Here is a 24,975-nt window from a genome sequence, read left to right as displayed (position 1 = left end):
CCACCCTCCCAGCCAGGGGCATGAGAAGTGGTGGGAAGGAAAAGGAAGCAGCCCAGTCCAACTCAGCAGCTCTATTTACACAGCACCATCCCACACCCCGTGTGGCCCCTCACGGCTTCTTGGCTTTCTTCACAGAAGAGGAGCTGGAGGCCGATTCCCGTCGCTTCCTCTGAGGAGACACAGAAGGTGCTGAGGTCAATGGCCCCCCGGGTCAGATTCAGGCTGGGTGCACGTGTTTCACTCTCTGAGTCAGGAAGGTGATGCCCACTGACCGACCACCCACTCCCTCATTCTCAGAACCCCTCAGAGTGACGACTCCTGTTGCAGGTACTAGAGGGGGTGGGGCCTGCGTACGCACGTGCGTGTGCTCACTAGCAGGGCCAGTTTGCGCTCTCCCGGCCTCTTACCGAATTGGGTGTGAGGGGTGCGCCCACCACATCAATGATGGCGTCCTTGCTGGGGTCCGGGCCGAGACCAGGTTCAGGCACCGCCGGCTCCGCTGGGGCCGGGGCCGGGCCTGATGCCGGTGTGGCGGGGCCCCCCAGCACACCGGCCCGGGCCAGCGCCTCGTGCCGGTGCCGCAGCATCTGCAGCTCGTACTCGCAGTTGGCGCATGCCTGCTTGAGCTCGTAGAGCAGCACCAGGTCACTCCGCAGCTCATTGAACATGTGCACCAGCTCCTCCGTGGGCGTCGGGCTCAGTTCTGTGGGCAGGTGGGTGGAAGGCACAGGGACAGAGCTGGGGTTCTGTGGGGAGGCCAGCAGCCGGAACTGCCCCCCCCCCATGCCCGGCCTTCATCCGCAGCCTCGGTGGGGACGTCCTGAGGGGCTGGCCCCCGCACTCACCCACACCCAGCTCCAGCAGCATCTGTTCCAAGGCCTTGATCTTCTTCTGTCCCACAGAACTTGGCAGCTTCATCTGCAATGACCCAGGCAACTAAGCCCTCTCCCCGCCACAAGCGGTTTAGAATGAAGGAGACTAAAGGAAGTGGGGGGAGTGGAAGAGAAGTTAACCCCTAGAGGCAGCTCTGGGTCACAGAAGAAAACAGCCAGTAAGTGGAATAGAGTGAAAGCTGTGAGCTCGGCCTGGCATCCCCCTGAGATCCCAGTACGTCCGCCTCCACCTGCACCGGCCCCATGGCCTGCAGCATTCAGGCCGCAGAGCCCAGGGCCCAGACACAGTGAAGGAGGTGACTCACGTACCCGCTGGCTCCGCAGCGTGACGCCTGCGGACTTGAAGTCTGGGAACTTGATGCCTGCTGTCTCAGGAACGGCCTGGGGGAGAAGGAGTTACGGAGACCAGGGTGTCACGGGGAGAGGGCCCAGCGTTAGTCCCAGCCCCCTGCCGGCTCCGCGTGCTCTCAGAGCCCTCCACCCTGAGCTGGGCTGACTTGGTCTCCACACCGGCTTCTCAGCCTCCTTTTTCTGGGGGAGCTTCTTCTTGGGGGCCTTGCGTTCCGTGCGCCGCTGCTCGGCAGTGGTGTCCGCCGCTGTTATCAGCTTCTGCAGGTCCTGGCTGCGCTTCTCCCGCTCCTTCTTCCGGGCCTCGATCTTGCGCAGCTCCTGCAGCAGGTACTCCTCCTCCGCCACCTGGGAAAGAGACGCTGAGACGCCCGTGAGGGTCATGGGGCGGTGAGAGGAGATGGGGAGACGGAGGGGTGCCGGGGCTGTCTGTGAGGGAACCTGAGCAGCAGGGGATTGTGAGGGAGGTGAGGGCTACAGAGAGCAGGGAGGATGGCTGGCGAGAGGCAGGACTGGATGGGGGCGGGAAGAGGGGTAAGAAGGGGAGCTGGGGTGAGGGAGTTGAGGGTATGGAGGAGGGAGGCAACAGTCAAGGGGTTTCACGGCACGGAGCAGAGTCTGTGGGACTTGGGCTGACCTGCTCTGGGGTCCGGTTATAGAGACGCTCCAGCTGTTCCTTCCGCCGTCGCTCGTGCCCAGCATCAAACACTGGTATCTTGAGGTCTGTGCCTGGCACGGCCCGCACGTTGGCAAGCTTGGCACAGATGTGGTAGTAGCGCTCCTTCAAGTCCTCCACAGAACGCTTCTGAGGATAAAGATATAGAGAGAGGAAGGATGAATACTCAGAGGCATGTGGAAAGGAGAACATGAAGGCAGTGGGCCTGCCACGCCCGGAGGTTGGGCCCACATGCAAATGCACGATACCAGCTCACCTTGAACTGCTGGTGGTCATACCGGTCGTGGATAACAACAAAACGTAGGTCAAAGCGGCGGCTAAGGTCAAAGAGGTGGTCGGTTTCTGCCTTTGTCCAAGCGTCGTCATGAAGATAGAGCTGGTACTCCTGCTCTGAATACACGGGCACCTGCACCGTCTGCAGGCATGGAGGGACAGGGGGCACGCCCACGTCACGGCACGTCCCGCAGGCTCCAGCAGCCTGACCACAGCCCCTCCTGTTTATTGTCAATCCCTGGGCTGGACAAAAGCAAATCCTCTGCCTGGAACCCTGCACAGGGCACCTGGAGATGATGTTTCCAGAGCAAGAAAAGAAACTCTCTGCTTGACCAAACGCCCTGGCAGCCTCTAGAACTGCTGCCTGCCTCTGAATCCACTCCAGGACCAACTTCCTCATGCCTTGGGCTCCAGAGCCTCGGTAACAGGACACATGCTCCTGACCCAATGGTTAAGGTGAGGGGACCACGTGTAAGTGCTTCTGGGGAGTCCAAAGGTCAACTTTGGAGTAAGGAAGATGGCTAAATTCTGGAGAAAGGCCCAGGAGCCCTAGTCATGGCACACTTGTCTGAAGCACTCCTGCCACCCAGTGGTGACAGTGAGACTTGCAGCTCCCCCAGAGCTGGCCAAGGTCACATCTCTAAGGAAAAGGCACCTGAATCCTACTCGCAACATACACCCCCCCACCCCAACACCCATGTCCTGTCCCCCAGACCTCCCTCAGGGACAAACAGCACCACCACCAGCTGCGTCTATCAGTCAGAGACCCCAGGAAAGAGACAATGCTAGGCTGGACCATGGAAGTTTCTCCATCAAAGACCACATTGGCTCTGAACCTGCTCTCAAAACCCTTATGTCCAGCTGCCTCTTGGACATCTCCTACTGGAGATCCTATATACATCTCAAACTGAATATGTTCAGGTGATACATGTTAACTAGGTTTACTGGGGTGGTCATTTCACAATATATACAAATACTGGATCATTATGTTGTAACCTGAAGCTAATATATGTATGATATATAATAATTATACCTCAATTAAAAAAAAAATCCTAATATGTTCAGTACTGAGCTCATCGCCCTCCCTCAAACTCCTATCTCCCCCAGTCCGGATCTCAGTCAGTGTCACCATCACCCAAGCAGAAACCTAGCAGGCATATTTAAATCCTACCTTTGCCCTTGACCCATCCCCTTTCCCACATCTGTGGATTTTACCTCCCAATTCTGTATCTCCTCTGCCACAGCCCTGTCCAGACCACCACTACCCCTTGCCTGGATACAGAAACAGCCTCCCCACTGGCGTCTCTGCCTCCATTTAATCCTCTTCCAAACAATTCTCCATCTGCAGCCAAGATGTGACCTCTCTGAACACGGCTACTTAAACTAAAGAGAAGCTCACCGTCAAGCAAGGGAGATGGCCATTCATTCAACAAATATTTATCATGGGCCTGCTAGCCCTATGCTGGGGACACAATGCTGGATAAGACAGACAGGGGCCTTGCCTTCTCAGAGCTCACAGTCCAGCTGAAAATTTAGTAAAGTGCAGCGAATTTGATGACAAAGGTATGCCTAGGGTATAATGAGTGACACCTGATGCAGCCTGGGACAAGGGTTGTCAGGGAAGAGGTAAATGGAGCCTGGTTCAGTCTTAAGGTTAAGTAGAACTGAACCAGGGAGGGAAGGCGCTGGATAGACTCCTAAGCAGGGGGGGCCACATAAACAGCGATGAGAGAGAAATGGCCTGATGTGTGCGGGCTTGGCAGTCAGGGACACTAAGGGAAACAAGAAAAGGGTGAGACAGGGAGAGGCCTGAAGAGAGCCTGGAGAGTTGACAGAGGGAAGCTGCTGTGAGCCCTGTGTGACTGCTAAGGAGTCTGGAATTCAGCCTGTGGCTGACGGGAGTCAGTAAGGTTAGTTTTAAAGAGAGGAGTGAGATGGTCATGATTCTCTTTTACAAAGACCACCCTGGCAACAGTGAAGACAGGGTGAAACATGAGCCTGGGAGACCAGCTGGCAGGTTTAAGAAATAATCCAGGTGGGAAGTGAAGAGGCCTGAAATAAAGCAGCACCAGTGGAAGGTAGAGAAAAGGGCATGGACTTGAGAGGCTTTAGATTAAACATCATAGGATGTGACAACTGGCTGTGAGGGGTGAGAGAAGACGCTGTCATAGGTAACTCCTATGTTTCTGGCTTGAGCAGGAAAGCGGCTGGGGAGCCACAGACTGAAAGCGGGACCCCAGGAGAGAGCAGTATTGGAGGGAAGATTGTTAGTTCCCTTTACTTCGACTTTACTCTCCACCCAGTCACCACGATCTTTCTAAAATTCAAATCTGATCCCGACACCTCTCTACTTAAAATTTGCCAGTGGCTCCCTAAAGACATCAGAGCAAAGCCCAAATTCCTGAGCCTGGCTGCCAAGCCCTCCCTGACGTGGCCCTGCTGCCCTCTCAGGTCTCATCTCCCACCATATCCTACCTTGGACTTCAGGCTCCATCAACAGGGAAATGCCCACAGCATCCCACACATATGACTGATTTTTCATTTATGCCTTTGCTCATGATGTCCCCTCTGCCTGAACAAGTCACTGCACTCCTTTTCTACTATTACCTGGTAACATCCTTCGAGACTCAAATCAATACCATATGACCCAGCAATCCCACTCCTGGGCATATATCCGGAGAAAACTCTAATTTGCAAAAATACATGCACCCCTATGTTTATAGCAGCACTATTCACAGTAGCCAAGACACGGAAGCAACCTAAATGCCCATCGACAGATGAATGGATAAAGAAGATGTGGTATATATATATACAATGGAATATTACTCAGCCATAAAAAAATAATGAAATAATGCCATTTGCAGCAACATGGATGGACCCAGAGATTATCATACTAAGTGAAGTAAGTCAGACAGAGAAAGACAAATATCATACGATATCACTTATATGAGGAATCAAAAATATAATACAAATGAACTTATTTACAAAACAGAAACAGACTCACAGACATAGAAAACAAACGGTTACCAAAGGGGAAGGGGGAGAGGGATAAATTAGGAGTTTGGGATTAGCAGATACAAACTATAATATATAAAACAAATAAACAAGGTCCTACTGTATAGCACAGGGAACTCTATTCAATATCTTGTATTAACCTATAATGGAAAAGAGTAAGAAAAAGAATACACACACACACACACACACACACACACACACAACTAAATCACTTTGCTGTACACCAGTAACACAACATTGTAAATCAACTATACTCAATTAAAAAAAAACTCAACTCAAGTTCTAACTTCTCCAGGAAGTTTCCATGACCTTCAGTTCCTCCCAATATGGCATGTATCCCACCAAACTGTAATTGCCTGTGCCTCCCCCCAGCGCCCCAACAACATGCAGAGTTTCTAGAGGGCAGATACTGTGTCTGATTCATGTTTGTGCCCTCACTGCCTCGGGCTTGACTCGGCATGGAGTAGTATTTACTAAATACAAAATGAACACTCTTTTGTCTTTACCTCAAATTGTCTCATCCAACCTTCCCACCCCCACCTCAAATCTCTTACCTCTTTCTTATCCCTTCTCAGTCTTACATCTCCAGCCTCTCCCTCCACTGGACCTGAGGGGCCTAAGGATGGTGGTGAGGGGCCTAAGGAGGAAAACCAGTTTGGGGGCATGGGGGAGAATGAGGGGTCACACCTGGACGTACTGAGTCTGAGACGCCTGTGAGCCATCCAGGGGGTGGTGTCCAGGTGCAGGTGGGTATACTGGCTGAGGGGAAGGAAGTCAGGACTTGGGAGTCCTGGGTTCAAGCCCCCAGTGCTTGCAGGCTCGAAGTCTAGGCTGCTCCAAGCTGCAGAGACTGTGGGGCTATATCGTGAGTGGCTTAAACAACAGCCTAGGGAATCCGAGCCCAGCCCAGCTCTGCTTCTCCCTGGCTGGGTGAGTCTGTACAAGGCCCTGCTCCATCTGAGCCACAGTAATCTAGACCAGAGATAATTCAGCTTGGATTAGGGTACAGAGAATGAAGAACACAGGCAGATGGGATTTATTATAGAAACAGAGTCAGCAGGACTCAATGACTAGATGTATCACTGAAGTCTAACTCAAATGCCAGCTTCTCAGAGAGGCCCTCCCTGACCACCCTATCTATTAGGCCTCCCCTACACCTACAAGTTCACTCTTTATCTCATTTCATATCCTGGTTTTATTTTATTGACGGCTCTTATCTGAAAGAATCCAATTCATTTGCTTACATGTTTGTTATCTGTCTTCCCCTACCTTCTTTGTCCCATTGTTGATTGAAATAATATGAGAGCTAAGGGAGAAGCTAAGTCAAGGATGATTCCCAAATTTCTGGTTTGGGCAATTGGGTGGATAGTGGTGTCATTCATTCACTTATGTGAGGAACAGGTTTGGGGGTGGGGAACTGAGAGAAGATTATGAGTTCTGCTCAAGGGTATCCACTTGATCTGAGGTACCCGTGGGGCCTTCAGGGAGAGAGGTAAGCAAATGACTGGATATATGTGGACTGCTGCTCTGGACTGGAGATACTGAATTGGGGTTAATGGCATACAGAGGGCAACTGAGGTCACAGGGTAAATGAGACAAACTAGGGAGAAAGTAGAGAGTGAGAAGAGTAGAGCACCTAGGACACAGCTCTGAAGAATAGCGAGAAATAAAAGGCTAAGGCAACAAACCAAAACTCAGAGCAGGTCTAGGAGAGGACAGGATCCCATGGGCAGTGAAGACCCACAGAGGTATTTGCACCAATGACTGAGTGGGTAACCACTGTTAATGACCTGGCCTGAGGGGGCCTCTGGAGCCAACTAGGAGACTGGAGTGCTCAGGCAAGTGGCTCAGAGTAGGTGGGCAACCTTGGCCTACGTCCCAATGGTGGTGGCTCACCTTATTGAACCTGGCGAAGGGGTAGTCCTTGCCCTCCTCTGCTGCCCGTCGCCAGTGGAAGAACATGGCTCCATCCTTGCGGGCTGGGTTGGTGAATGGCATCCACTTCCACGGCCGCACCTTCTTGGAGCCCAACTTGGCCTTCACTGTGCGGTAGCCTTGACCAGTGTCACTGGGTAGCAGTGGGGGTGCATCCCTGGAAGCAGGGTTTAAGGAGGTGAGAGATTACAGTCAGAAGGTGTGTAGAGAGCCTTTGGACCCAGGCTGCTGATCTACCATAGAGCAAGGAAGTCACGTCCTGGAGTGAGACACCCGAGCTCCCACAACCTAAGCAAGCAGAAGCCCTGTGTGGAGAGGGGACGGGGGAGAAAATGGCTGGGAAAATTAGGAGTTAGGTACATGCAGGTTGGTCAGGGACCAAAGCCTGGGGGATCTGGGATTCTAATACTTGCTTCTTGTCAGAGTAGAGCAGTGCATAGACCTCCCGGTGCATGCCCTCGGGCCTCTTGAAGGTCAGTGTCTCAGAGGACTTCTTGGACTTTTTCTGGGGAGGGAAACCACAGGAGAGGAACCACAGGCTAGACTCCCTTCCCTGAAAATTCTTTAGCCCAGCTCAATCCCTGAACAAACCAGCATCTACAGGTACAATGACACACATACACACTGTGACACATAATGACACACTATGAAGGTACAGAAACCCACTCAAGGGGCACCTGGGTCTGAGCAGGTCATTCCCCTCCACACCCGTACCTCAGAGCCCTACCTGTCAGAGCAGAAGATACTTTTCCAGCATCTCTCAGCATGTCACACCGAGTTGATGTCCCCCCAATATCCCACAAGTGTCACACTCTCTAGGTCCTGTCTTACAAATGTCACACCCTCTTGGTCCCCACCATTTCCACGGGGTCCCACCTCCTCCATCCCATCTCACCAAGGTGACACATATTCTCTATCCCGTTATTTCACATCTTTTACCGCCCATCTCACAAGAAGTGTGGCACCTCATCTCTCCCCGAGCCGTCTTCCGTTGTCACTCCTACCCACCACTTCACTAACGCTACCCAGCGCTCTCAGGCACCACTGCTACCTTGTCCGGATTGATAATGTCCTTCTTGCTGATGGTCCCGGAGGCTGCATCCCCCTCTGGACCCCCGAGTTCTAGAATGTCCCGCACATCCGCGCCCGTAGCCATCGCGCCCGAGAGATGGGGGAGCGCCCCGAGGTCAATAGTCAGTGCCTGAGGAGCTACCAGGCTCAGATCGGGGGGCAGAGCCACTTCAGCCCCAAGTGGGGACGGGGTGAAGAGGCGGGCCGCGAGGACGAGAGTGGCTCAGGGTCAGGTCGGGGCCCCGCCACTGTCCCGCCGCCTGGGTCTCCCTAACGGCCCCAGCTGTCTCCTAAGCCCCAGGACCTCCGCACCTAGACGTCCGGGCTGCGGCCCAGCGACTCCCCTATCCCCGCAAAGCCGCAAACAGAAACTTCCGGTCGTGCGCGTTAGAAATGTGGCCGTCAGGAACACTTCCGGTCTGTGCTTAGCGGAAACCGAGCCGGCTGGTAACCCAGTGTGAAAACTACTGACCGCGCAGGGACTGCTGCACTCCTTGCCTCCCAGGAGCCCGCGCGTTTCCTGGGCTGCCTGCTTTCTGGCATTTTCCCTCTGCGTTGCTCCGTCGCGCAATGAGGAGAGAGTGCACAGCTTTGTGATCTTGGAAGTCGCTTAATTTCTCTGAACTCGTTTCTTCACTTTAAAATGGAAATTGTCATGGTACCTGCGTAAGTGGAGTGCCAATAATCCATGTAAAACATTTGCACGGTGCCTTTTTTCATTACATAAATTAGTGGTATTAATTGCCCCTGTTCATTAAGTGCTAAGTACGTACCAGATACTGCTACGCGTTCGAGATGAAGAGATCAACTGGACAAGGCAGAGTTTCCCAGGGTGGCTGCCAAGATGGAGTGAGGTCTGGACCCTCACTTGCACCTCCTCTGATGGGGGGGGGTGTGTGGGTCGGGGCCTCATGGGGCTTTCCTGGAGCCCAGCTTCATGGAAATTCACTAGTCTGGGAGCTAACTGCACTAGTGTGGGTTCCAAAGAAGTCCAAGAACACAGCCCCAAACAGGTAGCAGCTGGAAGAAGTATCCCTCAAAGGAAGAAACTTGCTGATCTCCCTGGAGAGAGAGAAACTTCTGGAACAGGAGGTCCTGAGGAAGCACAGAAGGGACAGGAGAAGCAGCTCCCAACTTCAGCCTCTGCAAACTAGCCTGTAGACATGGAGGACACTGGGCATTGAGCATGGGGGATGGAGTGGAGCTTGTAAGGTATTAAGGAGACCAGGCCCCAAGCCAGGGGCATGTCAAAAATCCAAGCGGGGCCTGGAGAAGCAGACAGCCCACACAAGTGAGCTATCAATGTCGTAAGTTATTCTGGCTTGGGGGCATATGGGGACGTAGCTGCTGTAGCCCACAAGCCTAGCTAGACCCTGAAAGTTTGAAGAACTGGGCCTAGAGGTACAAACCTTGCCCTGTTCCTGAGGCCTGATTCCTGGGTGAATCCTCTGAGCTCTAAACAGTTTACAGGGGAAGCCAGAGTCTTGCAGCAGAAATTGCCCACAGGGTAAGGGAATGATCCTTGGAGCGAGAAGTGGGAGAGGGTCCTGCACCTCTGCCTCAAAACCCTTGACTCTGCCTGTAGTTACTGTGTTGCATAATTATTTGTTTAAGATATGTTTCTCTTGATAGAATCATTTCTGTGAGGGCAAGGATCATGGTACATAAATGTGTGTATGTGTAAGGCATTATTCTAGGCTCTGGGGATGCAGTGGGTCAATGAGATACAAATATTTCCCAGTGGGGCTTGTAACTAGCATATGAACAATAAAATAGATAGTGTAAGTTTGATGGTGACAAGTGCTGTGAAAAAAATAAAATAGGGTAATAGGATGGGGGACTATGTGGAACCTCAGGGAAGTTTTCTCCAGGGAGCTGAAATCAGAGCTGAGGTTTAAGTGATGGAAATAGCCACAGAATACCTGGGGAAGGAGAGTTTCAGACATGAGGAATAACACGTGCAAAGTCTCTAAAATGGAAGGAACTATGTGTTGAAAGGACATAAAGAAAAAAGGCCAGTGTGGTGGCTGTTGGGTGAGGAGGGGGAGAATAGGAAGACTTAAGATCAGAGGTAGGCATTGGGGGCCATGATAAGGGGTTTACCCTAAGGTTAATCATTTGTCATTCTGTCTTGGCCATGGCCTGGTTCTGTCGCCATCCTGGAGTGCCACCTTAGCTGCTGCCATTAAGAAATCCCCCAGAATGACGGGTCCAGAGCTGCTCATTCCTTCGGGAAACTGAGTCCAGGGGTTGGGGAAAAGAGGATGAGAGAGGGATGCCTCTCTCTTGACCCTTCTGGGGAGCCACTGCTACACTTTCTCTACCAGACTGCAGGTGACAACGGGTCTCCCTGCCAGCCCCGAGAGGAGCTTATTCTGCGGTGCCCACCCAGCTGACCCTCTTCAGGAACCCAGCATCACTTCTGAAGAGACTCTTGCATTGCAGTGTCCTATTGAGGGGCCTGGGAGAGGGACTTCAGGCTGGGGTGCTCTGGGGCTGCAAAGTTGACTTTAACAGAGTTTTTATTCAATCCTGAGAGCAATGTGAAGCCATTGAAGGGTGTGTGGAGGTGGCATGGGGAGGAGAGTTAGGAAGAAGGCTGAAAAGAGTCAGATTCATCTTTTAGAAAGATAACTGGTGGCTTGCCAGTGGGGAGGATGAAGCTGGAGGCAGGAGAACCTGGTGAGAGGCAGCGGTAGAGACAGCTGGAACTGGGGGCTGGTTGGCTGTGGCAGTAGGATGCAGAATAAAAAAGAGTCGCAGAAGCCCCTCCCTCCTCAGCCTCTCTGTTCACAGCTGCGCCCAGAAAGAGTGGACTGGAGCTCCTGAGTGCCTGGCCTGGCTCTCTCCTTCCTTTCCCCCTCTCCCCTCCTCCCCTCTCCTACCAAGACTATTCACTCCTTAAGCGTGGCACTGGGTCTCCTCATCCTCTGGTCTCTCCCAGCATGTGCCCTATTTGCAGGGGCTCCTTAGAAACTGTGGGAAAGGGAAGGTGGTCTGTGTGTGGTGTGATCAAGATCCAGAACCGCTCAGTCTGACCTGGTCTTGCTCAGGTTAATTATGAAGAACATTTTCCAACTAATAGGACAAATTTCCCACTTTTTGAAATGCGCAAAGAACATGATTAGGAAAGTCACAGAAGAAGTGCAACAGCCAGTAACCATACAGATAAGCATTCCACCTCACTGGGATTGAAAGAGCTGAAAAATTGAAAGCTATAATGAGAAATCATTTTATGCCTGTCAGATAGGTAAAACTTGAACGTAACTGTGACACCTATTTTTGACAAGGATATGGACGACATAGGCACCAGCCTACTGTTGGTGGGAATGTACATTGATTCGATTTTGTTCGTTAGTTCATTCAACAAATAATTGTTTAGTACTTACTGTAAGCCACTTAGATATGCCACTACATGCCAGGCCCTGTGCCATAGAGGCCTCAGCAGTCCAGAAGGAAAAGTGATCACTGCCTTCAGCTGGTACATTAAGAACTGTGCACTTGATCGTGTGAAAGTTGTACCTCAATAAAAAGAAAAACAGGTAGATGGGAACTGGAGCTGCCAATGAGGCCTGATCAAGATGACAACCTCTCCAAAGCATCCTGCGCCCCTGGGGGGAAAGCCAGTGGGGCGCGCGAGATTGGCAAAGTCGAGGGCAAGGAGCTGGAGTTCGGTGGCATCGACAAGGCCTGTGTGGTCCCCGGCCAGTTCTGGGGGCCAAAGAAAGATGAAGACCTCCTCTGGGAATGGCTGGAAGACACGTGTGGCACCAACAGGGAGCGGTCCCCAGACAGTGCCAGGTGCCTTCTGGAGGGGAGCGCCTCCCTTGGTGCTCTCGGGAGCCCCGCCCCCGTCCCCAGCCCCAGCGCTGAGTCTCCAGAGTTTGCGGCTGAGTGGAGACTCCACCTCCATCCTCCGCAAAGGAAAAGATTGCTGTTGTCAAACTCACCGCCCATGTATTCCAGGGTTTGTGGGAGTTCTCTCCCCGCACCATTTCAGCTGTTTTGGAATTCGTGCTCTTGCAGGCATCTCCTTTCTCTTTCCCGTGCCAGTTCCACGTCGACAACTACCAGCTTTCCTGAATGGACTCCTGGCCCCTTCCCTCACCCTCGCTCCCCTCACCTGTGGTCTATTTTATGCCATTTGGCTTTTTTTTTTTTTTTTTTTTTTTTTAGTTCAGTCTTTCCAGCAGCCAGAACTCTGAGAAATAAGTTTCTACTGTTTAAGTCACTCAGGCTATATAGTATTTGTTAGAGCAGCTCAAACTAAGACAACTTTTTTTCTTCTTTTATATACATGTTGTATTTTTCTTTGAGCCAGTCCTTCCAAAATCTTGGAGTATCTTACAAACTTCTTTGCAAGTCAGTTCTTTAGCTTTCCTAAACTAAATAAATAAATAAAAATTAAAGTAAGAAACAAGATGCCCCAGCTTATACCACTCACCTCAAAGAAAGAGTTAAAAGCTTGGTGGCCCTCTTCAGGTTTGGAGGCGATGTGTACTATTTTTGGGCATGCTGCTCTGACTCACTTACCAGTAATCTGTAAGTTTAGAGAGGAACCTGGCTTCAAAGGGGGTTCTCCAAAAGGTAGATCCAGGTTACAATGCGAGCTGTGTTCCCAGTCGGGCCTGATTATCCAATAGACCCAGTGGTTTTGGAAGTATTTTGTGACAAAAAACTTACATATACCTTCTGGCAACCCCAATTGGAGAATTACAGCATGGGCTCCTAGGATTCTGAGGTAAGGCTCTGATCCCACCCGCAAACCACTGGCTACTACTTGAAAAGCAGTCTTTGGCTTACAGTGACCCTGGTAGAAACTGAACATTTGTCCACGAGACGCTGTGAAACCACCCAATGTGAACTGAGAATTATCTAATCTGCTGGACCATAAAGTTGGGGATGCAAGTCAGCATTCCACGATAAAATGTAAGGAGTATTTAGACCTTTCTTATTTTCAATTACAAATACTTAGAGCTATAATTCTCACCCTAATGACTGCTTTAGCTGCATCCTACTAATCATTTTACATTTTCATTATCATTCTAATTTCCCTTGCGATTGCTTCTTTGATCCATGGATTGTTTAGAACTATGTTGCTTAATTTTCAAATATTTGGGAGTTTTCTAGGTATCATGATTATTGATATCGAATTTAATTTTATTGTGGTCATAGAACATATTCTATATGATTTCAATCCTTTCAAATTCTTTTTTTAATTTAATTTTATTTTTTTATACAGCAGGTTCTTATTAGTTATCTATTTTATACATATTAGTGTATATATGTCAATCCCAATCTCCCAATTCGTCCCACCACCACTCCCCACCCCCACTCTCCCCCCTTGGTGTCCTTACGTTTGTTCTCTGCATCTGTGTCTCTATTTCTGCCTTGCAAACCAGTTCATCTGTACCATTTTTCTAGTCAATCCTTTTAAATGTATTGAGGTTTGTTTTATGGCCCAGCATGTGGTCCATTGGTGAACATATCGTGTGTATTTGAAAAGAATGTTTATCCTGCAGTCCTGGTACAGAGTTTTATAAATTTCAGTTAGGGCAAGATGATTGATGGTATTGTTCACATAATCTATGTCTTTATTGATTTTTTATGTCTCTATTGCTGAAGATTTTTTTTTTCATCTCCAGCTATGATTGTGGAATTGTGTATTTCTTCTTTTAATTCTGTCAATTTTTGCTCCACATATTTTGAAGCTCTGTTATTACACATTTTTAATTATTATTTCTTCCTGGTGAATTGATCATTTTATCGTTATGAAATATCTATCTTTATCTCTAGTAATAGTCTTGGTCTTGAAGTATACTTTATCTGATATTATAGCCACTCCAGCCTTCACAAGCTTACTGTTTGCATGGTATGTCTTTTTCCTTCCGTTTTCTTTCATCTTTTAGAGTACATCTCTTATATACAGCAGATATTTGGGTTTTGCTTTTCTTTATCCATTCAAACAGTCTCTGCCTGTTGAGACCAATAAGTATTCATTGAGCGATGGGTGGTAAAGGAAAACATGCTTAAGCCTGGTCTCATTTGTATCCTTTCTACCTGATGCTGAATGCTTTTGGACACTACAGACTTCAGAGTGGATCAAATAGTTTGCAGGTTATATTGGGCAGTTCAGTTTGCAAGGTCACTTGTCCTGGTTGTCCCATGGACAAGCATTCAGTTTCCGTCAGGAACCAGTAGTAAGATAAAGCTGTTTCTCAAAGGAGATCCGTTACTTATCAGACAGGGCATGGCTTTCTTCTGCACTGCTGCTCCTGGGCTCGTTATAGACTCCCTCAGCAAGATGCCTGAAACATGATTGGGATCTGGTGGGTCATGGAGACCAAGTGGCCTATCTACTTACATTGCAGCCTAGACCACCTGGACAATTTCCTTTGCTCTGGACTCCTCTCAAAGTTGACAGTCTTTCAGGTCACTCAGTAAATGAGTGGGTTGCAAGACACCCAGATGTGATGTATGCTCCCTCAAAAATCCAAGAAAACCACCAAGTACCCAAATTCAACTACTCGAAGACACCATCAACTGAAAGGTGCACCTTTATTTATATTCCACTGTGAAGAATTTTATAAAACACTATCAGTTAAGCCATAGCATACCATTGATTGTAAGATGAATTCCATTTCAGAGATGTTAGAATGTTGGAATTGTGAATGTACTAAATGCCACTGAATTGTTCATTTTAAAATGATTAATTTTATGTTATGTGCATTTTACCTTAATAAATTATTTTCTTAAATGTGAATCAGTAGAATATGGTATTCTGTCTCTTTCATATGGTAGGAGGTTGTAAGGCAAAGCAACTTGTACGTAGGACGGACATTGTGATGCTCCCGAGTACACTGGCTCTCCAGAAACATCACTCATATGTATTTTCATGGAGTTTACCTTATTTACCTTGATTTGCCACAAGGGATCAACAGAAGGCTGTCACAGAACTATGTCACTATGTCCTCCTGCTGACAAGGGTTGTCAGAAGTCACCCATTAGCCTTGAGGAGCCACTTCCGCTGGCCAGGGAGGCTCAAGGGGGTAGGACTTTGGATGCTCTGAGTCCTCTGACTGCTTTCTTTTCTGGTCAACGCTCTGACTTTCAAATATGAGACCTGGCAAGGCTATGAGCTTTTTGTTTTGTTTTAATATTTATTTATTTATTTGGCTGCCGGGTCTCAGCTGTGGCACGCTGGATCTTCATTCCCACGTGCGGGATCTTCATTGCAGCATTCAGGGTCTTTAGTTGCGGCATGCAGGATCTACTTCCCTGACCAGGGATCGAACCCAGGCCCCCTGCATTGGGAGCACTGAGTCTTAACCACTGGACCACCAGGGAAGTCCCAAGGCTGTGAATTTTACTGATATTGCACTACAGTAATTCTCAATATAACACTTTGGATTTGATTTTCAGTTACTATCAGCCCTGCGACTGCAAAAGATAAAGTATTTTTATCATAGACATAGAAAGCCAATGGTTTGGGGACTTGTCTTGAGCCAAACTTTTAGAGTATTAAGCTTCACATTCTTTTTCTTCTTTCTGTCCAGAAAGAAACCCCTCTTTACAGCAGTTCACAGATCCCATCTGCCCTCCACACTGTTCTGTGGCAGAGACCACTTGGTTCCCCAACACTTTGCCTTCAACGCATCTTTCATTCAGGTGATACTTGATTGCAGATGATAATCTATGGGCAGCAGGCCAAAGGCTACCTTTGATATTAGCTGGATTTTCACTGCCAAAAATAAATACCAAATTCATGCCTGTTCTGATACCAATTTCTTTATCAGTTAAAGCTCATAGTTCTGAGTTATGTTTTCCAGTAAAAAAAAAAAAAAAAAAGTAGCCAAAATTGTTCCAAAAAGAATTAGAAAACCAAATGGAGCAATAACCATAGAAAAAATAAAAATATCGTCATTGAGCTACAATGTTAAAAAGTAACAGGCTGAGAGTTATAAATAGGTGGTTCTAGTCGAACTTCAAGGAACAGATTATTCCTCATTTAAATAAGTTGACTTCAGAGCATATAAGAAGATGAAATTTTTCTCAGCTCATGAAAGTAGCACAATATCAGAGCCTAATAAAGAGAGAAACACATTTGAAGGATACGTAATTTTCACCTTATATAATCTATTTAAGAAAATAAGAAAAGGCCCAACATACTGTTCACCAGTCAGGGTGTATGGCAGGGTGGAGCTGGAGGGCGGAGCAGGCAAGGTAAACCAGGGATTGGAAAAACCACACTAGGCGAAGGACTTGCATCAAAACCAGGACTGAACTACGTTCATGTGGGTGATTTAGCTCAAGGAGTCTGATCACTAGATATCACGGATTCTGGCAAGATGCCTTCCCCCAAGAGCATGCCAAAAGATGCACAGATGATGACACAAATCCTGAAGGACATGGAGATTACAGACCATGAGCCAAGAGTTATAAATCAGACGTTGGAGTTCGCCTTTCAATTTGTGACCACAATTTTAGATGATGTGAAAATTTATTCAAGCCACGCTAAGAAAGCTACTGTTGATGCAGATGATGTGCGACTGGCAATGCAGTGTTGCACTAACCAATCTTTTACCTCTCCTCCCCAAGAGATTTTTTATTAGACGTTGAAGGCAAAGAAATCAAACTCTTTTGCCATTGGTCAAGCCATATTCAGCCCCTAAATTGCCACTTGATAGATATTGCTTGACAGTCCAAACTATAAACTTAAATCTTTACCAAAAAAAGGCATCTGCTCTGCAGGAAGAGTAACGGTTCCACAGTTAAGTGTTGGTTCAGTTAGTAGCAGACCAAGAACTCCCACTCCAGGCACACTAACCCCCAAAATCATGTCCGTTTCAACTAAGGAAGGGACTCCAATGTCCCTCACAGAGCAAAGGTTTATAGTACAGATGCTCACTTCATAGTCCTAGCTGTAAAAGCATCAGTTCCTGCAACAGCAGCAGTTCAGATGTCGGATTAATCCATCATTAATAGGGTCCCAAAACATTCTTATTAACACTAACACGGTGCCATCACAAAATACTGCCCATGAATCATCAAACACATTAAAAGAAAATGTGAAGGTGATGACGATGATGATGGTGATGACGATGAACATTTATACTCCAGCTGTAATACATGTAACAGGTATACTTGATCTTGAATCCATTGTACTGAAATTAAACACACACATGATGTTTTCAAGTTGTTTTAGAAAACTTCAGTAGTAGTTAATGAGTAAATACAGTCACCATACTTTTCAATTAAGATGTTGGATTTTTTTTAATAGGACTAGTAATTGTTTTTCAGCAGCCTTTCAGTGTAAAAAGTTGTCATTCATGAAAGAAAGAAAGAAGAATGGTTCAGCATTAGATTATATATCAATTTAACCTATTATATTAATAAATAAAAACATTTTAAATGACTGTCTTGATAAATTCAATGCCCATTAATGATATAAAAGAAAAAAATGTCCTAGCATCTAGGAAAAGAACAGTCTTAATTTGATACACTGTTTTGTTTTTTGGGGTTTTTTTAAATTTATTTATTGATTTATTTATTTATGGCTGCATTGGGTCTTCATTGTTGCGCGGGCTTTCTCTAGTTGTGGCGAGCGAGGGCTACTCTTCGTTGTGGTGCACGGGCTTCTCATCGCGGTGGCTTCTCTTGTTGTGGAACACTAGGCGCGCTGGCTCAGTAGTTGTGGCTCACGGGCTTTGTTGCTCCGTGGCATGTGGGCTCTTCCCAGACCAGGGCTCAAACCCGCATCCCCTGCATTGGCAGGCAGGATTCTTAATCACTGCGCCACCAGGGAAGTCCCACGTTGTTTGTTTTTAATAAAACAATGATAAAAACCTACAGCAAATGCCATACTTAATGGTGAAGCAATAGACACATTCCAATTGAAGTCAGAAACAAGACAAGAATGACCTTTATCACCACTACTATTAAAATGGTATCACTTATTTTCTCTAATTCAAAATGAGAAGGAAAACACTAAGAGGTATAAACATTAGAAAAGGAGAGGCAAATTGTGATTATTTGCAAATGACACTATTGCTTACATATAAAAACCTAAGAAAATCAATTGATAAACTATTAGAATTAATAAGAGAATTCAGCAAGGTGACCACATACAAGAGCAACCTAAAAAAAATCAATAGCTTTCCTATATACCAGCAATAACCAATTAGAAAACGTAATAGAAAATAAGATTCCATTCACAATAGCAAGAAAAACTATTAACCACCTAAGAGTAAACCTAAAAATAGAATTTATCTCATGCCCTTACAGATAGTTCAAAATTAGGAAATCCATCAACCTAATTAATCACATTGATAAAATCAAGTTGAAAACTGTACAATTATACAGCAGCTAAGAATATTCAAGAACAGTTTCTGGTAAAAAACACTAAGTAAAACAAGAGATAAAAGATATTTCCTAACTATGATAAAGAGTTGTTTATTTTCTTTTTCTGAGAAACAAAGAGCAAACATCATATTAAATGGCTAAACATTAAATGCACTGCCATTAAAGTCAGGAACAAGGCAGGGACCGTTGCTATCACTCAAAATTGTTTTGTGTAAAAATGAAAGAGAGGACTAGAAAAAGGGAGTAATGACTTCATACAGCAGACCCCATTCCAGAGTCTGAGAATGCCCCCTGCCATAAACAAGAGGACATGCTTTGATTTTATATTACACAATAGAATGGAAATTGAAATCTTACACAAAGACAGAAACTGATCAAAAGAGGTTATTTTCTTCTTTCCCTATCAAAGCCATTGCCAAGTACTATCCAGATATTACTCATACTGCTCCTGTCCTCTGCTTGAAGGAAAGATTTTTAAATTGTCCGAACAGTGCTGAGACCTGTCAAAATTTGAATGAGGGACTTCTCTGGTGGCACAGAGGTTAAGACTCTGTTCTCCCAATGCAGGGGGCCCGGGTTTGATCCCTGGTCAGGGAACTAGATCTCACATGCCACAACTAAGAGTTCGCATGCCACAACTAAAAGTTCACATGCCACAACTAAGAGTTCACACGTCACAACTAAGGAGCCCACGTGCCACAACTAAGAAGCCTGTGAGCCGCAACTAAGACCTGGCACAACCAAATTAATTAATTAATTAATTAATTAAAAAACTGAAAGCTTTGATGGGTAGAGTACTCTTGGTTGTAAGTTTTTGCCTTTTGTCACTTTAAACATATCATGCCACTCCCTTCTGGCCTGCAGAGTTTCTGCTGAAAAATCAGCTGATAACTTTATGGGGAGTCCCTTATATGTTACTTGTTGCTTTTCCCTTGTTGCTTTTAAGATTTTCTCTTTATCTTTAATTTTGGTCAGTTTGATTACTATGGGTCTCAGTGTGCTCCTCCTTGGATTAATCCTGTATGGCACTCTCTGCACTTCCTGGACTTGAGTGACTGTTTCCTTTCCCATGTTAAGGAAGTTTTCAGCTATCATCTCTTCAAATATTTTCTCAGGCACTTTCTCTCTCTCTTCTCCTTCTGGGACTGATATAATGCGAATGTTGGTGCGTTTGACATTGTCCCAGAAGTCTTAAACTGTCCTCATTTCTTTTTTTTTTTTTCCTTTTTAAATTTTTGGCCATAGTACATGGCATGTGGGATCTTAGTTCCCTGACCAGGGATCGAACCCTCACCCCCTGCATTGGAAGGAGGAGTCTTCACAACTGGACTGCTGGGGAAGTCCCTGTCCTCACTTCTTTTCTTTTCTTTTTTTTTAAATAAATTTACTTATTTTATTTATTTTATTTTTGGCTGTGTTGGGCCTTCGTTGCTGCATGTGGGTTTTCTCTAGTTGCGGCAAGCAGGGGCTATTCTTCATTGTGGTGCACGGGCTTCTCATTGCGGTTGCTTCTCTTGTTGAAGATCATGGGCTCTAGGTGCGTGGGCTTCAGTAGTTGTGGTGTGTGGGCTTCAGTAGTTGTGGCTCATGGGCTCTAGAGCACAGGCTCAGTAGTTGTGGCACATGGACTTATTTGCTCTGTGGCATGTGGGATCTTCCCGAACTAGGGCTTGAACCCGTGTCCCCTGCATTGGCAGGTGGATTCTTTTTTTTTTTTTTTTTTTTTTGCGGTACGCGGGCCTCTCCCTGTTGTGGCCTCCCGCTATTGTGGCCTCTCACGTTGCGGAGCACAGGCTCCGGACACACAGGCTCAGCGGCCATGGCCCACGGGCCCACGGGCCCAGCCGCTCCGCGGCATGTGGGATCTTCCCAGACCGGGGCACGAACCCATGTCCCCTGCATCGGCAGGTGGACTCTCAATCACTGCGCCACCAGGGAAGCCCCTGGCAGGCGGATTCTTAACCACTGCACCACCAGGGAAGCCCTGTCCTCATTTCTTTTCATTCTTTTTGTTTGTTTGGTTTTTGTTCTGTTCCATGGCAGTGATTTCCACCACTCTGTCTTCCAGCTCACTTATCTGTTCTTCCGCTTCATTTATTCTGTATTGATTCCTTCTAGTGTATTTTTCATTTCAGTTATTGTATTCTTCAACTCTGTTTGGTTGTTCTTTACATTTTCTAACTCTTTGTTAAAAACTTCTTGTAACTTCTAACTCTGTGCCTCTATTCTTTTCCCATGTCCTTTGATTATTTTTACAGTCACTACCCCTGAACTCTTTCTTGGGTAGATTTCCTATCCCCATGTCACTTAGCTGTCCTGGGGTTTTATCTTGTTCCTTTGTCTGGAACATATTTCTCTGCCATCTCATTTCGTCTAAATTTCTATTTGTATTTTTATGTATGTGGAAGGTTAGTTATGTTTCACAACCTTGGAGAAGTGGCCCTCTGTAGGGGATGTCCTATGTGTCTCTGCTTGTCATGCAAGGGCCAGGGACCAGCTGGCCCCAGGATAGGTTCTGACCTGCATTTGCAGACTGAGTTGCACAGGCTGCAGGATCATAGTTTTCTTGCTTCTGGTGGCTGCCCTCTGGTGGGTGAGGTGGTCTAGAGACTTGTGCAGGCTCCCTTGTGGGAGGGGCCAGTGTCTGCCCACTGGTGGGTGGAGCTGGGTCTTGGCCCTCTGGTTGGCAGGGCCATGCCAAGGGATGTGTCTAGAGGTGGCTGTGGGCTCAGGAAGTCTTTAGGCAGCCTGTCTGCTGATGGGTGGGGTTGTGTTCCCACCCTGTTGGTTGTTTGGTCTGAGGCACTGGAGCCTACAGGCTGTCGGGTGGGGCCAGGTCTTGGTGCTAATGACCCAGGCAGGATGTCTGCCTCCAACAAGAGTTCAAGTAGATGAACACTCCCTGATATTTCTGCCACCAGCTTTTATGACCCCAGAGAGAGCAATAGCCATCCTCTGCCTCCCCAGGACACACCCCCCAAGACCAGCAGATAGATCTGGCCGAGGTCAGAAGTCACTGCTTTTGCCTTGGGTCTCGGTGTGTGCGACATCTTGTGTGCACCTCCAAAAGCGGAGTCTCTGTTTCCCCCAGTCCTGTGGAGCTCCTGTACTCAAGCCCCTCTGGCCTTCAAAGACAAATGCTCTGGGGGGGTCCTCCTCCCAATGCCAGTCCCCCAGGCTGGGGAGCCTAAGGGCTCAGAACTCTCACTCCTGTGGGAGAACTTCTGCAATATAATTATTCTCCAGTTTGTGGGCTGCCCACCCAGGAAGTATGGGATTTGAGTATATGGTGAGTGCATCCCTCCTACCATCTTGTTGGGCGTCTTCTTTATGTCTTTGGATGTATAATGGATTTTTTTTTGGTAGGTTCCAGTCTTTTTTATCAATGGTTGTTCTGCAGTTAGTTGTGATTTTGGTGTGCTTGTGAGAGAAGGTGAGCTCAGGGTCCTTCTACTCTGCCATCTTGTCTCCTCTCCAAATCAAGAGAAATATTTTTTAAAAGAGGAGAGATAGAGAGACAGAGAAAGAGAGACAGAGAAAGAGAGAGAGAGAGATGATGATATGGTGAAATATTTTATAATTGAAAAAAATGGTTTTTACCAATAATATAAATGAGGCTTAGTCACATATTAAATGAAAAGATTTTCAAATTGTCAGACAAAGCAAAGTCTAACCCTATGTTACCTATAAACACACCTAAAAGAAAGAGATTAGAAAGCGTAAAAATAAAAGAATGGGGGTTTCCCTGGTGGCGCAGTGGTTAAGAATCCGCCTGCCTATGCAGGGGACACGGTTTCCAGCCCTGGTCTGGGAGGATCTCACATGCTGCGGAGCAATTAAGCCCGTGCGCCACAGCCACTGAGCCTGCACTCTAGAGCCCACGAGCCACAACTACTGAAGCCCGCGTGCCACAACTACTGAGGCCCACGCGCCTAGAGCCTGTGCTCTCAACCAAGAGAAGCCACCGCAACGAGTAGCCCGTGCACAGCAACGAAGAGTAGCCCCCGCTCATCGCAACTAGAGAAAGCCCATGTGCGGTATCAAAGACACAACGCAGCCAAAAATAAATAAATTTATTTTTTAAAAAGTCTTAAAAAAAATAAAAGAATGGATAAATATATACCAAGTAAGATGTAAAACACAAAAACAGCAAGGGTCATGATGTTGGTATCTGTCAAGGTAGAATTCTGACCAAAAAGCTTTAAAAAGAAAAAGGAGGACTTTTTTAAATGTTAATGGTTTTAACAATGGAGATATATACTCAATAACACAGCAGTCAGCTTCCACAAAGTAAAAACTACAGCAGATGCAGACAAAATTGAAACACATTAACAAGAGAAAAGTTTGATACATTACTTTCATTCCAAGACAAAGCAAGTGGATGAAATATGAATAAGGATTTAGGAAACCTAATCCAGTGCTACTGAAAATGTGGTTACAGACGGGTGCAAGTTCACGAGCTGTGGTTACCAGATGCCGTGAGATAAGAAGCTTGCTCCAAAATATAAATCGATGAACCACTTCCTTCATCCGGAAAGTCTTGCTACCAAAAAAAAAAAAAAAAAAAAAAAAATCAGCTGAACTATTTTGTGCTTAGTGATATAGTAGACTGGCTACTTTGAGTAGCACTGACCTAAAGAACATAATCGGTATGGTAACAAATATATGTCAAACTCTGAATATCAATATTAGAGAATACACTTCCTTTTGAAGTGCACATGGAATGTTCCTAAAAATGGATATCTTAGGACACAAAGAAAACTAGCAATAAACATCAATCATTATTAGAGAAATGAAAATCAAAACAGCTGTGAGATATCACCTCATACCTGTCATCAAAAAGTCTACAAATAATAAATATCAGAGAGGATGTGGAGAAAAAAGAACACTTGTGTACTGTTAGTGGGAATGTAAATTGGTGCAGCCACTATGGAAAACAGTATGGAGGTTCCTCAAAAAACTAAAAATAGAGCTACTGTATGATACAGCAATTCCACTCTTGGGTATATATCTGGAAAAAACAAAAACACTAATTCGAAAATATACATGTACCCCAATGTTCATAGCAGCACTATTTACAATAGCCAAGATATGGAAGCAACACAGTACCCATCAACAGACAAATGGATAAAGAAGATGTGGTATATATGTACAATGGACTATTACTCAGCCATAAAAAAGAATGAAATTCTGCCATTTGCAGCAACATGGATGGACCTAGAGAATATTATGTTTAATGGAATAAGACAGACACAGAAAGATAAATACTGTATGATATGTGGAATCTAAAAAAAATAAAACAAATAAATGTATTTAGCAACAGAAACAGACTCATGGATATAGAAAACAAACTACCAGTGGCTACCACTGTGGGGAGAGGAAGGAGGAGGGGCAAGATAGGGGTATGAGATTAAGAGATACAAACTACTATGTATAAAGTAGGTAAGGGGCTTCCCTGGTGGCGCAGTGGTTGAGAGTCCGCCTGCCGATGCAGGGGACACGGGTTCATGCCCCGGTCCGGGAAGATCCCACACGCTGCAGAGTGGCTGGGCCCGTGAGCCATGGCTGGTGGGCCTGCGCGTCCACAACGGGAGAGGCCACAACAGTGAGAGGCCCGCGTACCGCAAAAAAAAAAAAAAAAAAATAGATAAGCAACAAGGATATATTATACAGTACAGGAAATTATAGCCATTATCTTGTAATACCTTTTAATGGAGTATAATCTATAAAAATACTGAATCACTATGCCATACACCTGAAACTAATATAATATTGTAAATCAACTGTACTTCAATTAAAAAATAAAATAATGTAAAAAAAATTTAAATGCAAATAATAGACAGCACTCTCTGATTACAATGCTAGATATTAGTGATAATAATAAAGTTTCTGCCACTTGGAAAAAATTTTAATGTACATACTTTTAAATAATTCCTGCAATGAAGGAAAAATAAAAAATTCAGAACTCTTGCTAATAGTAAAAATATTACATCTGAATAAATGACCTACAGCAACAAAAGTTATAAGAGGAAAATTCATACACTAAATACTTATATCAATGAATATGAAAGTAAATAAATGAAACATTGATGTCACAAAGATAGAAAAAGATCAAAGAAAACCAAAGGAAAGCATAAGGAAGGAATTGATGAGTGAAAAATTAATGAATTAAAAAAATAGAGACAGAATAAAAGTAATACAGAAATCAAAAGGCTTATTTAAAAACACTAACAATGTGCACAAACTATTAAATAACTTAATTTTTTTTTTTTTTTTTTTTTTGCGGTACGGGGGCCTCTCACTGTCGTAGCCTCTCCCGTTGCGGAGCACAGGCTCCGGACGCGTAGGCCCAGCGGCCATTGTTCACGGGCCCAGCCGCTCCGCGGCATGTGGGATCTTCCC

General features: G+C 46.2%; 1 protein-coding gene and 1 pseudogene across 2 annotated transcripts in view; one reads left to right on the top strand and one right to left on the bottom strand.

Annotated features, from left to right (window-relative positions):
- Positions 1-51: 51 nt before the first annotated feature.
- DMAP1 (DNA methyltransferase 1 associated protein 1) lies at positions 52-8,564 on the bottom strand. The gene is made up of 10 exons (XM_079922690.1): positions 8,192-8,564; positions 7,554-7,645; positions 7,102-7,297; positions 2,174-2,332; positions 1,879-2,046; positions 1,404-1,589; positions 1,203-1,274; positions 846-918; positions 408-703; positions 52-169 (listed from the first exon to the last, which is right to left on the bottom strand). Exons 1-10 carry the CDS (start codon positions 8,294-8,296, stop codon positions 110-112), a joined length of 1,407 nt encoding a protein of 468 aa, XP_079778816.1. The 5' UTR covers positions 8,297-8,564; the 3' UTR covers positions 52-109.
- Positions 8,565-11,776: 3,212 nt separating this feature from the next.
- LOC307194092 (transcription initiation factor TFIID subunit 9-like) overlaps positions 11,777-24,975 on the top strand; it is a 49,310-nt pseudogene continuing 36,111 nt past the window's right edge. The window contains exons 1-2 of the transcript in view: positions 11,777-12,005; positions 16,540-17,303. The product of the transcript in view is annotated as a transcription initiation factor TFIID subunit 9-like (transcript). The remainder of the gene's footprint in view (positions 12,006-16,539; positions 17,304-24,975) is intronic.

Source organism: Stenella coeruleoalba (assembly GCF_951394435.1).
Source record: "Stenella coeruleoalba genome assembly, chromosome: 1".
Lineage (NCBI taxonomy): Eukaryota > Metazoa > Chordata > Mammalia > Artiodactyla > Delphinidae > Stenella > Stenella coeruleoalba.
This window is presented reverse-complemented; position numbering and strand designations above follow the sequence as displayed.